At 46.8% G+C, this 15,007-nt stretch overlaps 1 protein-coding gene across 11 annotated transcripts in view; it reads right to left on the bottom strand.

Annotated features, from left to right (window-relative positions):
- Positions 1 to 15,007, bottom strand: part of Dennd2b (DENN domain containing 2B) — a 187,101-nt gene that overhangs the window by 14,902 nt on the left and 157,192 nt on the right. For all 11 annotated transcript variants that reach the window (XR_007595578.1, XM_050163406.1, XM_050163409.1 and 8 more), the window contains 7 exons: positions 8,674 to 8,825; positions 5,678 to 5,893; positions 4,697 to 4,793; positions 3,819 to 3,863; positions 2,632 to 2,816; positions 1,765 to 1,874; positions 1,471 to 1,540 (listed from right to left, as the gene is read on the bottom strand). Coding sequence is in view for 10 of the 11 variants with exons in the window: in XM_050163406.1 (XP_050019363.1) it covers positions 1,471 to 1,540; positions 1,765 to 1,874; positions 2,632 to 2,816; positions 3,819 to 3,863; positions 4,697 to 4,793; positions 5,678 to 5,893; positions 8,674 to 8,825 (875 nt within the window). In the remaining variant the exon portion in view is untranslated. The remainder of the gene's footprint in view (positions 1 to 1,470; positions 1,541 to 1,764; positions 1,875 to 2,631; positions 2,817 to 3,818; positions 3,864 to 4,696; positions 4,794 to 5,677; positions 5,894 to 8,673; positions 8,826 to 15,007) is intronic.

Here is a 15,007-nt window from a genome sequence, read left to right as displayed (position 1 = left end):
CTGTGTGACCTTGGGCAAGTCATTCTACCTTGGAGTTCTAATTTCTTAGTCTACTCTTTAGAGATAATAACACCCACAGGCTATCATGCATATTTTAAAGGTAGAGACACAAATCCAGTGAAGCATTTCTCTTGGAAAATCACAGACCCTAAGCAAAATTTTACTTTCATAACCCTTCCCTTAAATGCTACAAGTTGGCCTCCTCTACTAGACTACTGTACACTGAGGATAGGATGTGTGCTGAACTTTTGTTTATATGCCAGCCCCCCCCCCTCCCAAGACAGGGTTTCTATGTAGCTTTGGAGCCTCTTCTGGAAACTAGTTCTTGTAGACCAGGCTGGCCTCAAACTCACAGAGATCAGCCTGCCTCTGCCTCCTGAGTGCCGGGATTAAAGGCGTGGGCCACCGCCACCGGCTCTTGTTTATATGCTTTTAGCATATCGCCTGGCCTTCAACATTTATATGATGAAAACTGATAGACAGATGAATGGATGGCCCAGAACAACCCTTTTAGGATTCCTGTCTAGGATCTCCTTCATCCATCCCTTAGACTGACAACACGTTCTCCTACTAAAGTCTGGAAACCAAAGGACATTGTCAACAACCCATGAATGACTGACTCTAAGAACAATGAAATGGAAGACAGGCCCTGGGGTTTGTTCTTCCTCTAGCTCCCTATGGCTCTACCACAATCCCTTTCCCAGGAATGACAGAAACAGAGATTGCTTTTGGGGTAGGGGGAAGGTGTCTATGTTCAGTCAGGCATTGGTGGCATGGGCCTTTAATTCCACTACTCAGGAGGCAGGGGCAAGGGGATCTCTGTGAGTCTTAGGCTTCCTGGTCTACAGAGAGACCAGGACAGCCAAGGTCACACAAAGAAACCCTGTCTAGAAAAACAAAAAACAAACAAACAAAAAAGGTTACTATTTTCAAAACCCCAGTGTCCTTCCCCCAAATTCAAAGTATCTCTCCAAGAATCCCAGAGGAGGTGTACATCTCTTTCCCTGCTCAGACTGCAGCCCTACTGGACCATGGACAGGGTTCCTCCCTCCCATTGTCAAGTTGTTCAGATGTTGAGTGAATAAGGGTATACTCCACCTACTTAGATAACAAACATAAACTGTGGGTTGACATGATCATAACTAGAGATCAGCAATCTAAGCTGACAATCCAAGGAAAAAATACAAAGGAAAGTCCAGAAGCTAAAATGTTATAACAACCAACCAAGGTGAGGCACCCCTTCTATTACTGCATATAATCTTAGATTCCAGGGTCCCATCAGACAGGCTACTCTGAACTCTGCTATCACAGGAGTTATCCCTCAACTGTAAGCACATGAACGAGGGGCAGGTTCAGTAGATCAAAGGCTTTCACATAGGATAAGGCTACGGAAGGGTTAGTAGAGATACACAAATGCCCCGGCACTCTCCCCTGCCCACCAATCTCTGAGGACCGAATGGTCTTACTCACCAATAAGCGCCTACAATAGCCAAAGCGTCTGCTGCCATCTTCTCCAGTCAGCATGAAAGAAAAGGTCTCACTGAAACAGGGAAGAGGTAGAGGTCTGGCATCAAAGAAGTTATGAAGAGAGTTCAGGACAGTTCCCAAAACAGGGACTGTCATCTCAGGTGTGTGATAAAGACTCAGGTTACTTTAAGAAAGTAGGCCGAGACCAGGACAAGCCCCATTCTGTTGTCTACCATTATGAAGGAAAATGAGTCTATGTCCTCTTTCCTCCTATAGCTAGACCAGGCCAGACCTCACCTGCTATATTCTGACACAGGGAGCCAGTCCTTGGCATCTGGAAAGCAAAACTGAGGAATAGCTTTGAGCCTTTCTTCTGCCTCCCGCATCTGCTTGGTGGGTCGGTCCAACTGCAGGAAAGAGGATATGGGGAGAGATAACTACAAGACAAGGACCCTGCAGGTCGAGGGACTGAGAACCATCTCCTCCTATGTTCTGGGGCTATGGATGCAAACAAAATGGACAAGATGCCCATTCTGGTCAGGAGGGCGCCTCAATGAGACGAGCAAAAGTGAAGTGAATGAGAAGTGTGCAAGAAGAAGCTGCACCAGGCCTCTGAGAAGGTCACAGAGGTGACACCTCTGCTGTTGGGAAGCTACTCTGAACTCAGCACATCAGTCAGGTACAGAGCAGGAAAAGAACACTGCAGAGAGGCACGAGAGAGCAACACCTGTGGTGTTAAGTGGTGCTAAGATACAAAGTGGGAGAGAGCAGGGGTTGCCTGCTGGGGAGTAGGAGGAGTTCTTTAGGAGATAACAAATGTTCTACAACGGAGTGTAATTATGACTCCAACTCTGAGACCACACTAAAGGATGCTGAACTGCAAACCTGAGTGGGTGGATTATCTATTAATAAAGTGACAGAGAGAAGAAGAGCTAGAGAGTGACAGGAGGAGCATCTGAGCATGCTTTCTTAGAGCCCTGCAACCATGGGGAGAGAAGCTCTGAGGAAATAATGCCCCTCGCACCAGAAGCCTTGTCTTCTCTCTTAGCTGTGAAGAGGTTAGGGATGATATGGTGACTTGGGGAGCTAAGAAGGAAGAGGGCTTCTTCTTCCCAGATGGACCAACAAGCAGAAGAGGCCAGGAAAGCAGGCAGGCATGCTCACCTTGGGAAACTGGTAGGAGACTTCAGGGAGGTAGGTGTTCCGAGATGGCTTCTTCTTGAGGGACACAACCACAAAGTACTCAAAGAGCTCTCGTTCCTGCCATTCAAGCAGCTCCAGCTCTAGCGTCCGGTAGCTGGGTGCACGCTTCAGCATTGACTGGATGTGGACCAAGCGCTGTGTGTGGGCTAAGGGCAGGTCTCACATTAGGAGACAAGCAGGCTGGCCCCTCAAAGACCTCCCATCAGCCCCATCCTCCTGACTCAGGGCTCCATCTCTGGATAACCTCTACGTGCATAAACAAATCTTATCTGACTTTTCCCCAAGGTAGGGCTTTGAGATGAGTATTATTATCTGAGCCTATATAATGACTGTGCCAAGGAGCTAGTGTGCTGATCTTCCTGGGGTCCCTGGAAGCTGAGTTGGGGCTAACGGAACTGTCTAAGCCAGGCTCACCTCGGGATGTACCACTAGCAGATACCTGTAGTTCCTGTTGGCACAGAAGGTATGAACTGGGAAGTAAAATTTCCACAATGGCTTTAACACTGAACCCTTTATTGGAATCCTTATAGTTGGGCCTTTTGTCTCTATCTCAAAGTCCAAAGTCAGCTTGCCTGGGTACCAGTAAAGGCCTTGAGGAGGAAGCAAGCTCCTACACACTTTACTTATCTAAGGAAGATCTAGTCAGGGTTTCCCAGTAGCGAAAACACAGAGATTTGCCAAGTTATCTGAAACACTGAAGGTTCAGGAACCTATTTTGAGGTAGACCATTTCAGTCTCTTCTCTAGCCACAAGAGAGACAGACAGGTGGTCTCAAGGCTGCCAGAGGACAATAATCTCAGTTTATGGCACAATTCTTGCAACTAAAAGAGTTGATTATAATCTGAACCCGCATCTGGCCCTCCAGAGTTATAATATTTACCAAGCAAATTTAGTATCCAGTCTCCATAGACAATGGCTTGGGAAGAATGGACAAAGTGAACTGCTTTAAATTTGTCAACAAGAGACCAACATTTGCACTTAACACTGAAAGACTGAGCTCAAAAGCTTCTCCACAGCCTTCTGCTCTGATGATCTGTTAGCTGGTGTTTCTGCTGACCTTTCCCCATACTCCAGGGCCAGTCTGGGACTCTGGGCCCATGCTGAAGGAAGGGCTGATTCCCTGGGGCTGGGAGGAGTAGCAGCCTTACCTTTGAACCTGTCATCAGAGTCACTCTCGCTTTCACTGTTCTCATCTGAAAAGTAACAACAGGCTTACACAGTTGCCGAGGCCCTCGCCTGCAGCATTTGTTGAGTCCACCTCCCAGCTTGAAAAAAAAGTTTGTTTTCTTTTAACATTCATTTATCACGTATGTGGTGGGGGGATGCATACGGGCGTATGCATGTAACCATGTTCATGTGGAGGCGAGAGGGCAGCTTGCAGGAGTGATGTATGTTTTGTGGATCAAATATAGGTTGCCAGGCTCGACAGGAAGTGTATTTTCCTGCTGAGCTATTTTGCTGACCTTCCTGCCTCTCAACTTTTCTTACAAGGAATAGACATAAACCTAGTTTGGATGACTCTGGGCCAATGACAAGGCATCTGAGGCAGGAGGTAAGTGGTCTGGGACCAGAATAACTCAGAGGTCAGATCTTAAATACTAATCTATATGCAAACACCTACCCCGGGCTGATCTGGGTGAAGCTGAGGGCCTGAGTTGGAGGCAGAGCCAGCAGAGAGGCCTAGATGCCTGGAATACAAAGGCCCTGTCTCAGACAGCCCAAGATTTTAAGTGGAAAACAGAGAGCAGTGCCCAGTAACTCTGGCCTTTCCTTTTGTCCAAAGCAGATTCCCATATGTCCTGATTCAGGTCCTCATAGTCCAAAGAAGGAAACTATCCCAGAGCTAATTTCCTCTTGGGCCCTCCTTCTTATGTACACATTTTCTGGAAGGGATCTACCCTCCTAGGAGGTAGAAGGATCCCATTACTAGCCCATATGAGATAATATGAAGTCAATCCACATCTTAGCCCATTCCTGATGTTCATGGACCCCCCAAAAGTCACCCAGCTTAGACATCAATGCCTACCTCTCAATGATGATGTCTCAAGGCTGGACATAGACAGCTTTTTTAACCTCTTCTTTCCTCTCTTGGCATTATAGATAGAGTTAATTCTTTGGACAAGCTGGTTTAAAACAAAAACAAAAAGCAGAAAGGGTGAGGCAGTTCTAACACTAGCTGCCTCTACTTCCATGAAGAGAAACTATGAGCCCATTCTTTCCCTTACAGGTGTGCAAGAACTTTCTTCACTGGTCCAGCTGGGTCCAGCACTGGTCTTTCTATTGAAATGACCCCAGTGAGAGCTTATCAACCATGTTTGGTGGCTCTCCATCTACCTTGTGCCTTAGGGGTGGGCTCCTGCCCCAAGATAAGAACACTAAACTTAGCTTTCCAAAGGAAGGAACTGTGATCAAACTAGACAGGATGGGAGCTCCTGGGTCCCAAGAGTCATTGAACCAACTGAGACAAAGAGAGTCGCATATATAAAAACAGGAACAAGGATTCTAGCCTTTCCTCTCTGGGCCATAACCTGGGGCCTGACAGGAAGAAGCTAAATTCTCAATATACCCAAGCATTGTTTGCAAGCTAAAAATACCATTTAGCTAAATCCTGCTGCTCTGGGCTGAGGACTGGCCACATGGACACATGTGCAAATCATTGCCGAAAGCTCTTTCATTTCAAGACATAGGAAGAACTGGTCTGATTCTTTAGATCCCTGAAAGGCCAAAGACGTTTATGTGCACAAGAACCTAAATTCATCTATGATACTTGGTAACAGAGTCTCAACTAGTCTTTTCCTTCCCCTAACATCAGAGTACTGAGCAGCAGTTAGTGCGATCTTATTGATAAGTCAAGGCACCAAAGGGGAAGCAGGGGATCTCAGTCTATTCAAGGGGGACTAAGGAAGCAGCCCAGATTAGAAGAGGACGGGGAAGGGAAGGCTAGAGCAGAGCTGGTTGCTTGCCCACCCACCTGCCTAGGGTCTTGGACTCAAAGTGGGAAGGATACCTTGGGAATGCGACGGGCCCTGCGGCTAGACAGCAGCTCACTTGTGGTGCTGAGGCTGTCCTCATTGAGGCTGGAGGGCGAAGATGGCAGGCTCAGCTGAGCCAGCAGCATCATGTCATCATGGCTATGCCTCTTGGGTAATCGTGGCAAACGATGGCTCTTCCTTTCTGACCAGTTCCCACTGCGCAGGGACTGACTGCTGGGTTTCAGGGACAGCTGGCATAGGGGACAGGATATGAGAGAGGGACTCACCACAATGTCTTGTCAGTATCCATCTGCTGAGATCTGAGGAGAGAGGCTAAAAGGCTGGCATCCTCAGCTCTCATCAGTCCCATGCTGAAATCCAATATACCAGGGTTTCCTCTTTTAAGACTTTAGCTGTTCACTGACCAAGTTAAGGGCTAGATTAAATATTTGCTTCCTCAAAGAAAGTTTCACTATTCTCACAGAAAAAGATAAACCAAAGGTTTTTGAGACCATCTACTAAGCAGAAAGGGAAGACAAAGCAGGAATTCTCCAGGCATTGCCAGAGCTTTGAGACAAGGATTAGTGACTGTGGGTAAGGGTCAGTCTTCCTACCTCTTCAGTCTTAAATCCTTTTCCTGGAAGTGGCCATAACCTACCCAATAAGCCTGCTCTGCTCTGCGATCCTTGCAGTCTGGCCCTGCTTCCTCAGAGAACAGGGCTCTTGGGCAGTGGTTTTCAAAGTTGAGTAAGGCCGGCCTCACATTCAAGAGGCTCCCTCTCTCACCATGCCACTCTGGGCTGCCTCGTTCCCCGTATATCCCCAATCAATAGCTCATGTTCTTCAGTATAGAACACCTAATTGGATAATTGATAGTGAGACTTCTGGGAACAGAGGTACTTCCTGAGAAAGCCCACCCAAGTTTTGTCTCACTCTGTCTCTCCTCACTTTTCAACAAATCCCCCTTCCTTTCCACAACCAGTATCTTTTTCAAGCCAATCAGGCAAGCAATACAAATCCAATGGAAGCTTACAGTTCATCAAAAGGATAGATGCTTTATTAAAACCACCACATGAAGAAACCATTTGTATATTTTTCTGCAGAACATTATAACCACGCAGGTCCTTTCATCTGTCCAGTTAAATAGTGACTTGGGTAGGTCAGAGACAGCCAGCCTGTTTTCCTGCCCTGCTGGCTCTTCCTGCTTCCTGGTAAGATCAGAATAAGCTTGTCTAAAAGTTTCTTTGGGCCTTTCATCTTTCTTTCTTTCTTTCTTTCTTTCTTTCTTTCTTTCTTTCTTTCTTTCTTTCTTTCTTTCTTTTTCTCTCTGTCTCTCTTTCTCCTTCTCCCCCTCCCTTTCTCCCTCCCTCTCTCCCTTCATTCACTCCATTCCACACATGCATCTTTATTGTTGTTGGCATTTTTAAAAGAGTTATTTATGTTACGTGTTGAGTACTTTGCCTGCATGTATATATGTGTACCACATGTGTGCCTGGTATCTGTGGAGGTCAGAAGAGGACATTAAACCCCCAGGAACTGGAGTTACAGATGGTTGTGAACTGCCATGTGGGTGTTGAGAACTAAACCTGGGTTCTCTACAAGAATAGTAATGTTGTTGCTGTTGTTTTCAAGACAGGGTTTCCTTGCATAGCCCAGGCTGTCCTGGAACTCACTCTGTACACCAGGCTGGCCTGGAACTCACAGAGATCTGCCTGTCTCCGCCTCCCAAGTGCTGGGATTAAAGACGTGTGCCACCACAGCCCAACAATAGTAAGTGCTCTTAACTGCTCTGCAGCCCATTTTTGTTTTGAAGGTGTATGCAATGTGTATGTATGTACCTATTTGAATGTGGGTATACGCATGCAGAGTACAGCTTCAGGTGTTGGTCCTCACCTTCTACCTTGTTTGAGTCAGGGTCTCTTATTATTTGTTTCTGCATATGTCAGGCCAGGTGACCCACCAGTGTCTTCATATTCTCCACTTCCAATCTTGCTATAGGAGCACTGGGATTATAGACCAATGCTACTGCATTTGGCTTTACCTGGGTTCTGTGGAATCTGTGCTCAGGTTTTCACATTGTACAGTAAGGATTTTACCCACTGTGCCATCTCCCCACTCCCAAACACTTCTCCTTATTCCCTCCCACCAGTCTACTCTGCTTTGTGATGTCTTCCAGAGAGAGCAGGGTTCTAGGCTCTGGCCACCAGGGCTCAGCAAGGCAGGCATCATATTCAAATAGTTCCCTTACTACAATGTCTTGGGCTACCCTTTTCTCCAGTCCCAATCTATATACCCACCCCTTTCTCCATAAACACTGGAGCTTTCCAGTATACAGCCTAATTGGAAGTGGATCCACACATTGCTAGGAAGATAACATCCCTGAGGACATCCTACTTGGCTGCCCGCAAAGGCTTTTAGTATGGTAGGAGTCCCTAGGTATATAACTCTTTCCTGAGGCAACACCTCCACCAAGTCTTAGTGAGAACAGAGACTAAGAAAAGTTGAAACCCACCTTGAGCACACAGGCCCTTATTGAGCCCTCGCACTCTGAGAGGCTCCTGATGCTGGCTGGCTCTTTAAGTCTGGCCATGGACTCTCAGATGCCAGTACCAAGATCATTTGTGACAGAGCTGCAGAATGTGAAGGCTCTAAAGAGAGTCCTATCTTCCTGTTTGCCACTGAAGGAAGGAATACTGATAGGGGTCTTTGGGATCTCCTGATTTTTTTTTTTTTTTAAAGACTAGTCAAGTGCAGTAATGAGAAGGGGGGAAAGTGTAGAACAGGCGTTTAATCTGTAACTGACTGTGAACAATCAATTGAGATAACTCACTACCTTCGGACCAGCCCTCCTGGTTTGGTTTTGTTGCTAGAACTTAGATGGTAAGAAAAGAGAAAACAAGACAGGATGGCCTAAAGACAAATCACAATTGTCCACAGCAGTTTCAACATGGCCAGGACGAGAGCATAAGAGAAAGCTGACCCCATCCCTTGAGGACAGGCCCTCACTCTGCCTAGGCCAGAACTGCATTACCTGCATGGGTGGGTTGTTGTACTTCCTGTCTTGGGGATTCCACATCCTGTGCAAAGATTCCAAGGAGTTCTCAGGCAGTTGCTGAGATTTTCTTCCAGCTCTTCGGTTCTTTAGGTCCACATCCTCGTAGGGATTCTCCTTGGGAAGCTCTCCTGCAGAGAAGGGAAGGCGAGAAACCACAGAGAACAGCTTCAGTTAACGAGTCACACAGCCACTCATCTGCAGTGGGGAGGCTCCAAGTCCACAGGCAAGGCCTCTACTCCCCATTTCCAGTGCAGCTCGGCCTTGTCTGGCCACTGCTTTATAAATTTAGGGATTGCACAAGACTGGCAGAGGACAAAGCTGACACCACAAATCTGTCCCTGGCTCTAGCCCTTGTGCTGGTAAAGCCCTTGGAGACTGGCACTTCTGGAAAGGGTTTTAGAGATCCCACAACTGTCCCTGTACTCAGCTCTCCATGGATCTCCCTGGATCCACTTTCAGGGGTGAGCATGAAAGAACTCGAAGAACTTGAGGGAACAGATCTTTGCCAGATCCTCCTTTATCCTCTTCCTCTGCTCTCCGAGTATTTCAGGAAGGGATCTTGTCTCAGGCAGCCAGAGGGCCAAAACAGCCACAGTGAGCATTCAGTGAAACTTTGTTCCATCTCTCTCTCAGCATAACATTAGTTACCTTCTCTACTGCTAATCTCAGCAAAGAGAGAACCCTCGCCACTCACCATTTAGCAGACTTTTCTGCAGTGACATGGGAGTGTGAAAGGCTTAGAAGAAGCCTGGGCCAAAAGAAAGGGGAGAGTTCTTGTGTCTCAGGACAGTTTCTAGAAATAGGCACTGTATTGACACTACCAGAAATCTCAGGAAAGCCCCTGTCCTTAAAGATTGTAAGATTTTTGATATACACCCTTTCCTGTCCCTCCCTCTCTCTGATATATAATGAGGCTTTTTGTTTCTTCTCTCTCTCTCTCTCTCTCTCTCTCTCTCTCTCTCTCTCTCTCTCTCTCTCTCTCTCTCTCCCTCCCTCCCTCCCTCCCTCCCTCCCTCCCTCCTTCCCTCCCTCTTTAGTTTTTTGAGACAGGGCTTCTCTGTATAGCCCTGGCTGTCCTCAACTCTGTAGATTAGGCTGGCCTCAAATGCACAGAGATCCACCTGCCTCTGGATCCTGAGTGCTGGGATTAAAGTAATGACGCTTTTCTAATGTACAATAATACCAACCAGTCACGTTGTATCATCAGGTCAGGCTTAATCCCAGCAATAAAATCATTGTTGTAACAAGATCCAAAGAGACTCCTTACAAATACAACCCTCACTTTCCCTCCCCTTATCTTTCTGAATTCTTGCCCTAGTCCCATTGCCACTGTTTGGGATCCCTGTGGCAGTTAGTATGCCTAGGGAAAGATTTGCTCCTGCACTGTGAGCAGGACTGAGCTTGGGCGAATGCTGAGCCCCATGCCTATCCTGCAGATGACTGCGTGCCTTACCCCCCACAGTGGTTGAGACTCTACTCCTACAGGACTAGAAACAGAGGTTGCTAGAATTACAACTTCCCTACACAGGGTACAGAAGAAAGCCCAGCCTGCTTAGAGATTCCTTGAGAAGCTGAGGTTCTCCTAAAATGGAGCATCTATTTATTAAATAAGAGACCACAGTGAGTTTATGAAATGCCTTTGTGGAGGTGAGGGAGTGACGCCACAGACTGCAGCAGGAGCAATACAGATTTCTGTAAACTTGTGAGTCAAGGATGGGTCAAGAAAAGGGCTAGGGTTGGATTAAGTGATTCCCAACACCACATGGTCCCCAGAAGTGGAGCTGATCTCTTCCTGTAATAGCCAAGCCACTAAATGACTGTTCTTCATTCCAGCGTGCTGACTAAGAAAAGCTGGCCCAGTGGCCCTGTCTGTCTCGTCTTAAGCCCAGCATCCCCTGCAGTTTTTTTTTCCAGTCTACTCCACTGTGAGGTATACTTCGGCAGGAAATGGGGTGGATTTTCTACTTCTTAGTTCCCACCTAGCAAATATCCTACAAGGTTGTGAGGTGAAGGTGATGACGAATGCCAGGGCATAATTCTTCCTGATCTGTAAAACAGGACCAGCGCATTACTGTCCAGATTGGGGAAGAATATTTCTTTATTTTTATTTCACACTCATTCAAATTGTCTTGGGTCACATGATTGGCCAGGATCCTTATTATCCCCAGCCTATAGGAAGGCCAGTCTCAATCCCTTTCTATCAAGGTTCTCTGAGCAGTCAACACTTTGGGTCGATGAGCTGACCATTTATAGATGTTTACTGCAATTCTGGCCTTTCAACACTAGCTTGACAACAGCCTCCCTCAGCCACAACCAAAAATGTTTATACATTATCAAACACCTCTAGAGCAGGGAGGGAGAGAGGATGAGCACAGCAAGGGAGATGGATGGACTTGCTCCCTCCTGCTGCCCCTACAACTGATGCCTCGGGTATTTGTAAACTTCCTAATAGTGTCTGAGGGCCATGCTGGGAGAGCTAAGTTTAATTCCTTTTTCTCTTCATCCTTATCTCCTCTTCTCCTTTCGTCTTTCCTCAGAATCAGAGCTTTGTAAAATGATATAAAATCTAAAGCTCCAAGAAAAAAGTGTAAGATGAGGCCCAGAGGAGCAGTAGATGCACAGTGTGGTTACCTGCTGATGACAATCTGAGGAAGAACAGTTGGAAAGCACCAACTTCCACATGCTGGGACTGCCTCTGAGGGTAGGCCTCCGGTGCCTGCTCTTTCTGTCCAGTCTTAGTGCCAGCTTCCTTCTTCTCTACTCTAAGTAACCCACTAACTGCCATGCTCTGCTTCCTAGCCTTGGCTGACCCCAGTGCACTTGTCATCCACTCTTGGTGATTCTTAGGACTGTTTCACTGGTGAAATCCCAATCACCTCTCTCTGCAGGCAGGAAAGATGCATGGAGGTATAGATGGACAAAGAGCGAAGAGATGCCGAGTTCTAGAGCCAATAAACCGAATTTGCTGAGAGCAAGTAAACACCAAAGCAGAAGCTGCGACAAAGTGTTCAGAACAGCTTACAGTGAAGGCTGGAGAGGCCAGGGCAGAATGACAGGTACTGATGGGAGACAGGGAGTTGGACAGGCGGCATGCCTTTCACGTGCATCCCTGCCCACATGGCTTCCTCAGGGCAGTCCGTACAGCATTTGGAGGGTGACAGGATGGTAAGCTAATAATGTCTCTGAGCAGCCCCATCTTATCAAGCTTGATTCGGGAACCAGAGGTCTCAACCTTTCCCAGCCTTGCTGACAAGATAAGGGCCAGAGGCATCTCAGTCATTTCTGCTTTGCCAGAATGCAATTCCAGCATGCTGATCTTTCTGGAAGAAGAGTCCAGATCCACCAGGTCCTAGCCCCACTCTTCGGGGTGTCATACAGGAAAACTGCCCTTTTCATTCCCCACTCTCTCATAAATTAGAATAACAGTTTAGAAAGGGAGTACATCTATTCAAGAAACCCATAACACTCCAAGCTAACAGGGCTGCAAACATGGCTAAGGCCTTAGGTTTGTAGATTCCCTTTCTAGCCATCCTCTAGCTTCAGCAGGCTGTTTCTCCTAGGTCTCCACCTTTCTCCCTTCCTGACACAGAAGGGAAAAGGGCCAGGAGCGGGGGGTTCAGTTTCCTTGGGGACTGCTGTTACCCACCCTCCAAGGTTTGACCCCAATTCCCAACAGCCCTGGGCATCTTTCCCTGGGCCACACTTCTTGGTTGCTTTGCTTCCTGCTGCAGCACCATCCATGCTGGTAGGTTCCTTCTATTCCTTACTGTTGCCTAGCCTGGGGGTGAACGAGAGAAGGCAGAAAAAAAGCTGAAAGGGCTTTACTGGCAAGATCTACTGGCTCTGTCCTGACTTGTATTCCACTGAACAGTATCCTGGAAGCTCTCACTGGGCCTCAGCTAACTGATAGGGGTGGGAATCTCAACAGGAATGAAGCCCAGGATACTTGATTAGGTAGAGGCCACTCTATATTACTCCTTAGCAAGCTGCTAAGGTGCAGTCTTCATTGTCAACAGCCTCAGGAAGCAGCAAGGCAACAAGTTTCTTTTTGAACCCTACAATTGCAAATCAGCAGCCTATTAAATCTCAGCCTTTTTGAGGTTTCCCCAGTACCTCAGGAATCATGCCTGATGTGGGCAGTAAATGTCCCAAAGTGCCTTGCTCATATTTGCTGTTAACAAAGATGACTTATTAGCCTCTGAGCCAGTGGGCTACAATCTCTAACAGTTCAGGAGCACCAGGCCAAAGGGATGTACCCAAGATGAAAACTTATCATGGGTGCTCTCTACCTCTTTCATAGATCTATCATCATAGGCCCAGACACAGCTTCCTGTGTCCCAGTGGACCTCAAGTAGAACAAAGCTGGATAACCCAGCTGGAATTAGGAAGAGTCTTAATTCTACAAAGCAGAGGCTAGGCAAGACCAAGGCTCTTAGAAGTCAAGGCTAATGATCAATTCTAGGCAAAAAATGGGGGGGGGGAGGAGAAAAAGGAAGTGACCTTCAAAGTTCAGCAAGAAAGCTCTAAAAGTCTCTAAGAGGTCTCCACATTCTTGAGCTTCTTTGAAGAAAGTGGATGGAAAAATCAACCAGAATCTAATGGAAAAAAATGTTTTCCCTTATATTTTTTCCTCAAACATCTCTGGTTAGGTCCTAAGATTCAGACTGAGCTGCTGTGGGAGACACAAAACAAAAACACACCCAAGGCATTGGCCTAACAGACTCTTGAGGGTATCTCCACCCCAACCCACAAAACATAATCACCGAACTCAGAACCTAGAGACTACCTTACAGTCTTTTCTATGTCTCACACCCATTCCTTCATCCCAAGGCTCCAAAGATCCAGAAGTTAGGCAAGCAATTAAGCTGCCCAACCCCAACTTTATCATGTACAGTACTTCCCCCTAGCTTTACCTCATTCATCCAAGAAGCAGCCAGCAGTCCCTACATTTGTCTCTCAATGTAATATCCCAAAGTAGAAACGTCTTCCTAATACATGAGAGGCAGACACCCTCCTCTCCTAAGAAGGCCCAGGACACTACCTTCAGAAAATTTCCCCCAAGCACTCTGAATGTAACTGGCCCCATTAAACTCATAGGGAGTGGCACTATGAGGAAGTATGTCTTGTTAAGAGTAGGCAAGGCCTTGTTGGAGGAAATGTGTCACTGTGGGGGTAGGTTTTATGGTCTCATATATGCCCAAGCTATGCCCAGTGTCACATTCCACTCCCTGTTGCCTTCTGACCAAGATATACCAGCATCATGTCTGCCTGCATAACACCATGCTCCCCGCCATGATGATAATAGACTGAATCTCTGAAACTGTAAGCTGCCACCTCAATGAAATATTTTCCTTTATAAAAGTTGCCATGGTCATGGTGTCTCTTTACAACAATAGAAATACTATCTAAGACACAGCCCTAAGCAGAGTCTAGAGAAAAAGAAGTCACCTGTCTCCTCTTAGTTCAGTTGCTGTAAGGATATATCTACCCCTGGAATCCTCTGGCAGCACAGAAAGGCCTCCTAAGGCATGTAAGCAAACAGGATCGCAGTTCTTCCTGCCAGTTGTGCTGCAGGGATATTAAAAAACTGTAACTTTCTGCCATCATACAGCAGTCACAGTAATGCTCGAGAGCCTTGAGCAGCAACGATAACATTACAACTTTTGCCAACTGAAAAAGACCCTGTGTTAGGAGGCAGAGAGGGCTGGCTGAGGATGAGAAGATGAAGCAACAGAGCGGTTTCTTCACTCATTAGAAATGTTCTTCCACTCTGCGATGCTGTATAAGGATATAAGGAAATACATAGCAGACTGGATGCTTCTCTCACAGATGAGCTGGAGATGAGAGTTGTACACAATAGAACGGGAACTAAAGCATCTTTCTTGACTGCTTTCCTTAATTCTGGACCTTTGGCTCCAATCCCCACAGTTCTGTGCTAGCTCTGAATACAGAGTTACCATTTCTCAAGTAGTAGAGAAAAGGCTTCCCTCCACAGTCTTTCCTGTTGTCAGAGGGCTCTCGTTCCTCCAGTCTTACTGCAGCAATGCACTTTTCCATGGACACATGCTACATGTCCCATACATAGGAAAACAGTATATCTGTAGGTCTGAATACAGCTACTATAACCCCCAAAGTGCTAGACCAGTAATTTGTAAAGAGGAAACTAAGGGGGCTAGTGAAATAGCTCAGTGGTTGAGACCTCTTGTTGCTCTCGCAGAGAACAAGAGTTTAGTTCCCAGTAGGGGCTGAGGGGCTGGATGCCTTATTCCAATCTCCACAGGCACCAGGCATGCACACAGTTTACATATAT

Source organism: Alexandromys fortis, unplaced genomic scaffold, assembly GCF_014885135.2.
Source record: "Alexandromys fortis isolate MF-2015 unplaced genomic scaffold, M_Fortis_MF-2015_v1.1 scaffold_129, whole genome shotgun sequence".
Taxonomy (NCBI): domain Eukaryota; kingdom Metazoa; phylum Chordata; class Mammalia; order Rodentia; family Cricetidae; genus Alexandromys; species Alexandromys fortis.
The sequence above is the reverse complement of the archived record's forward strand: the minus strand, read 5'-3'. Positions and strand labels throughout refer to the sequence as shown.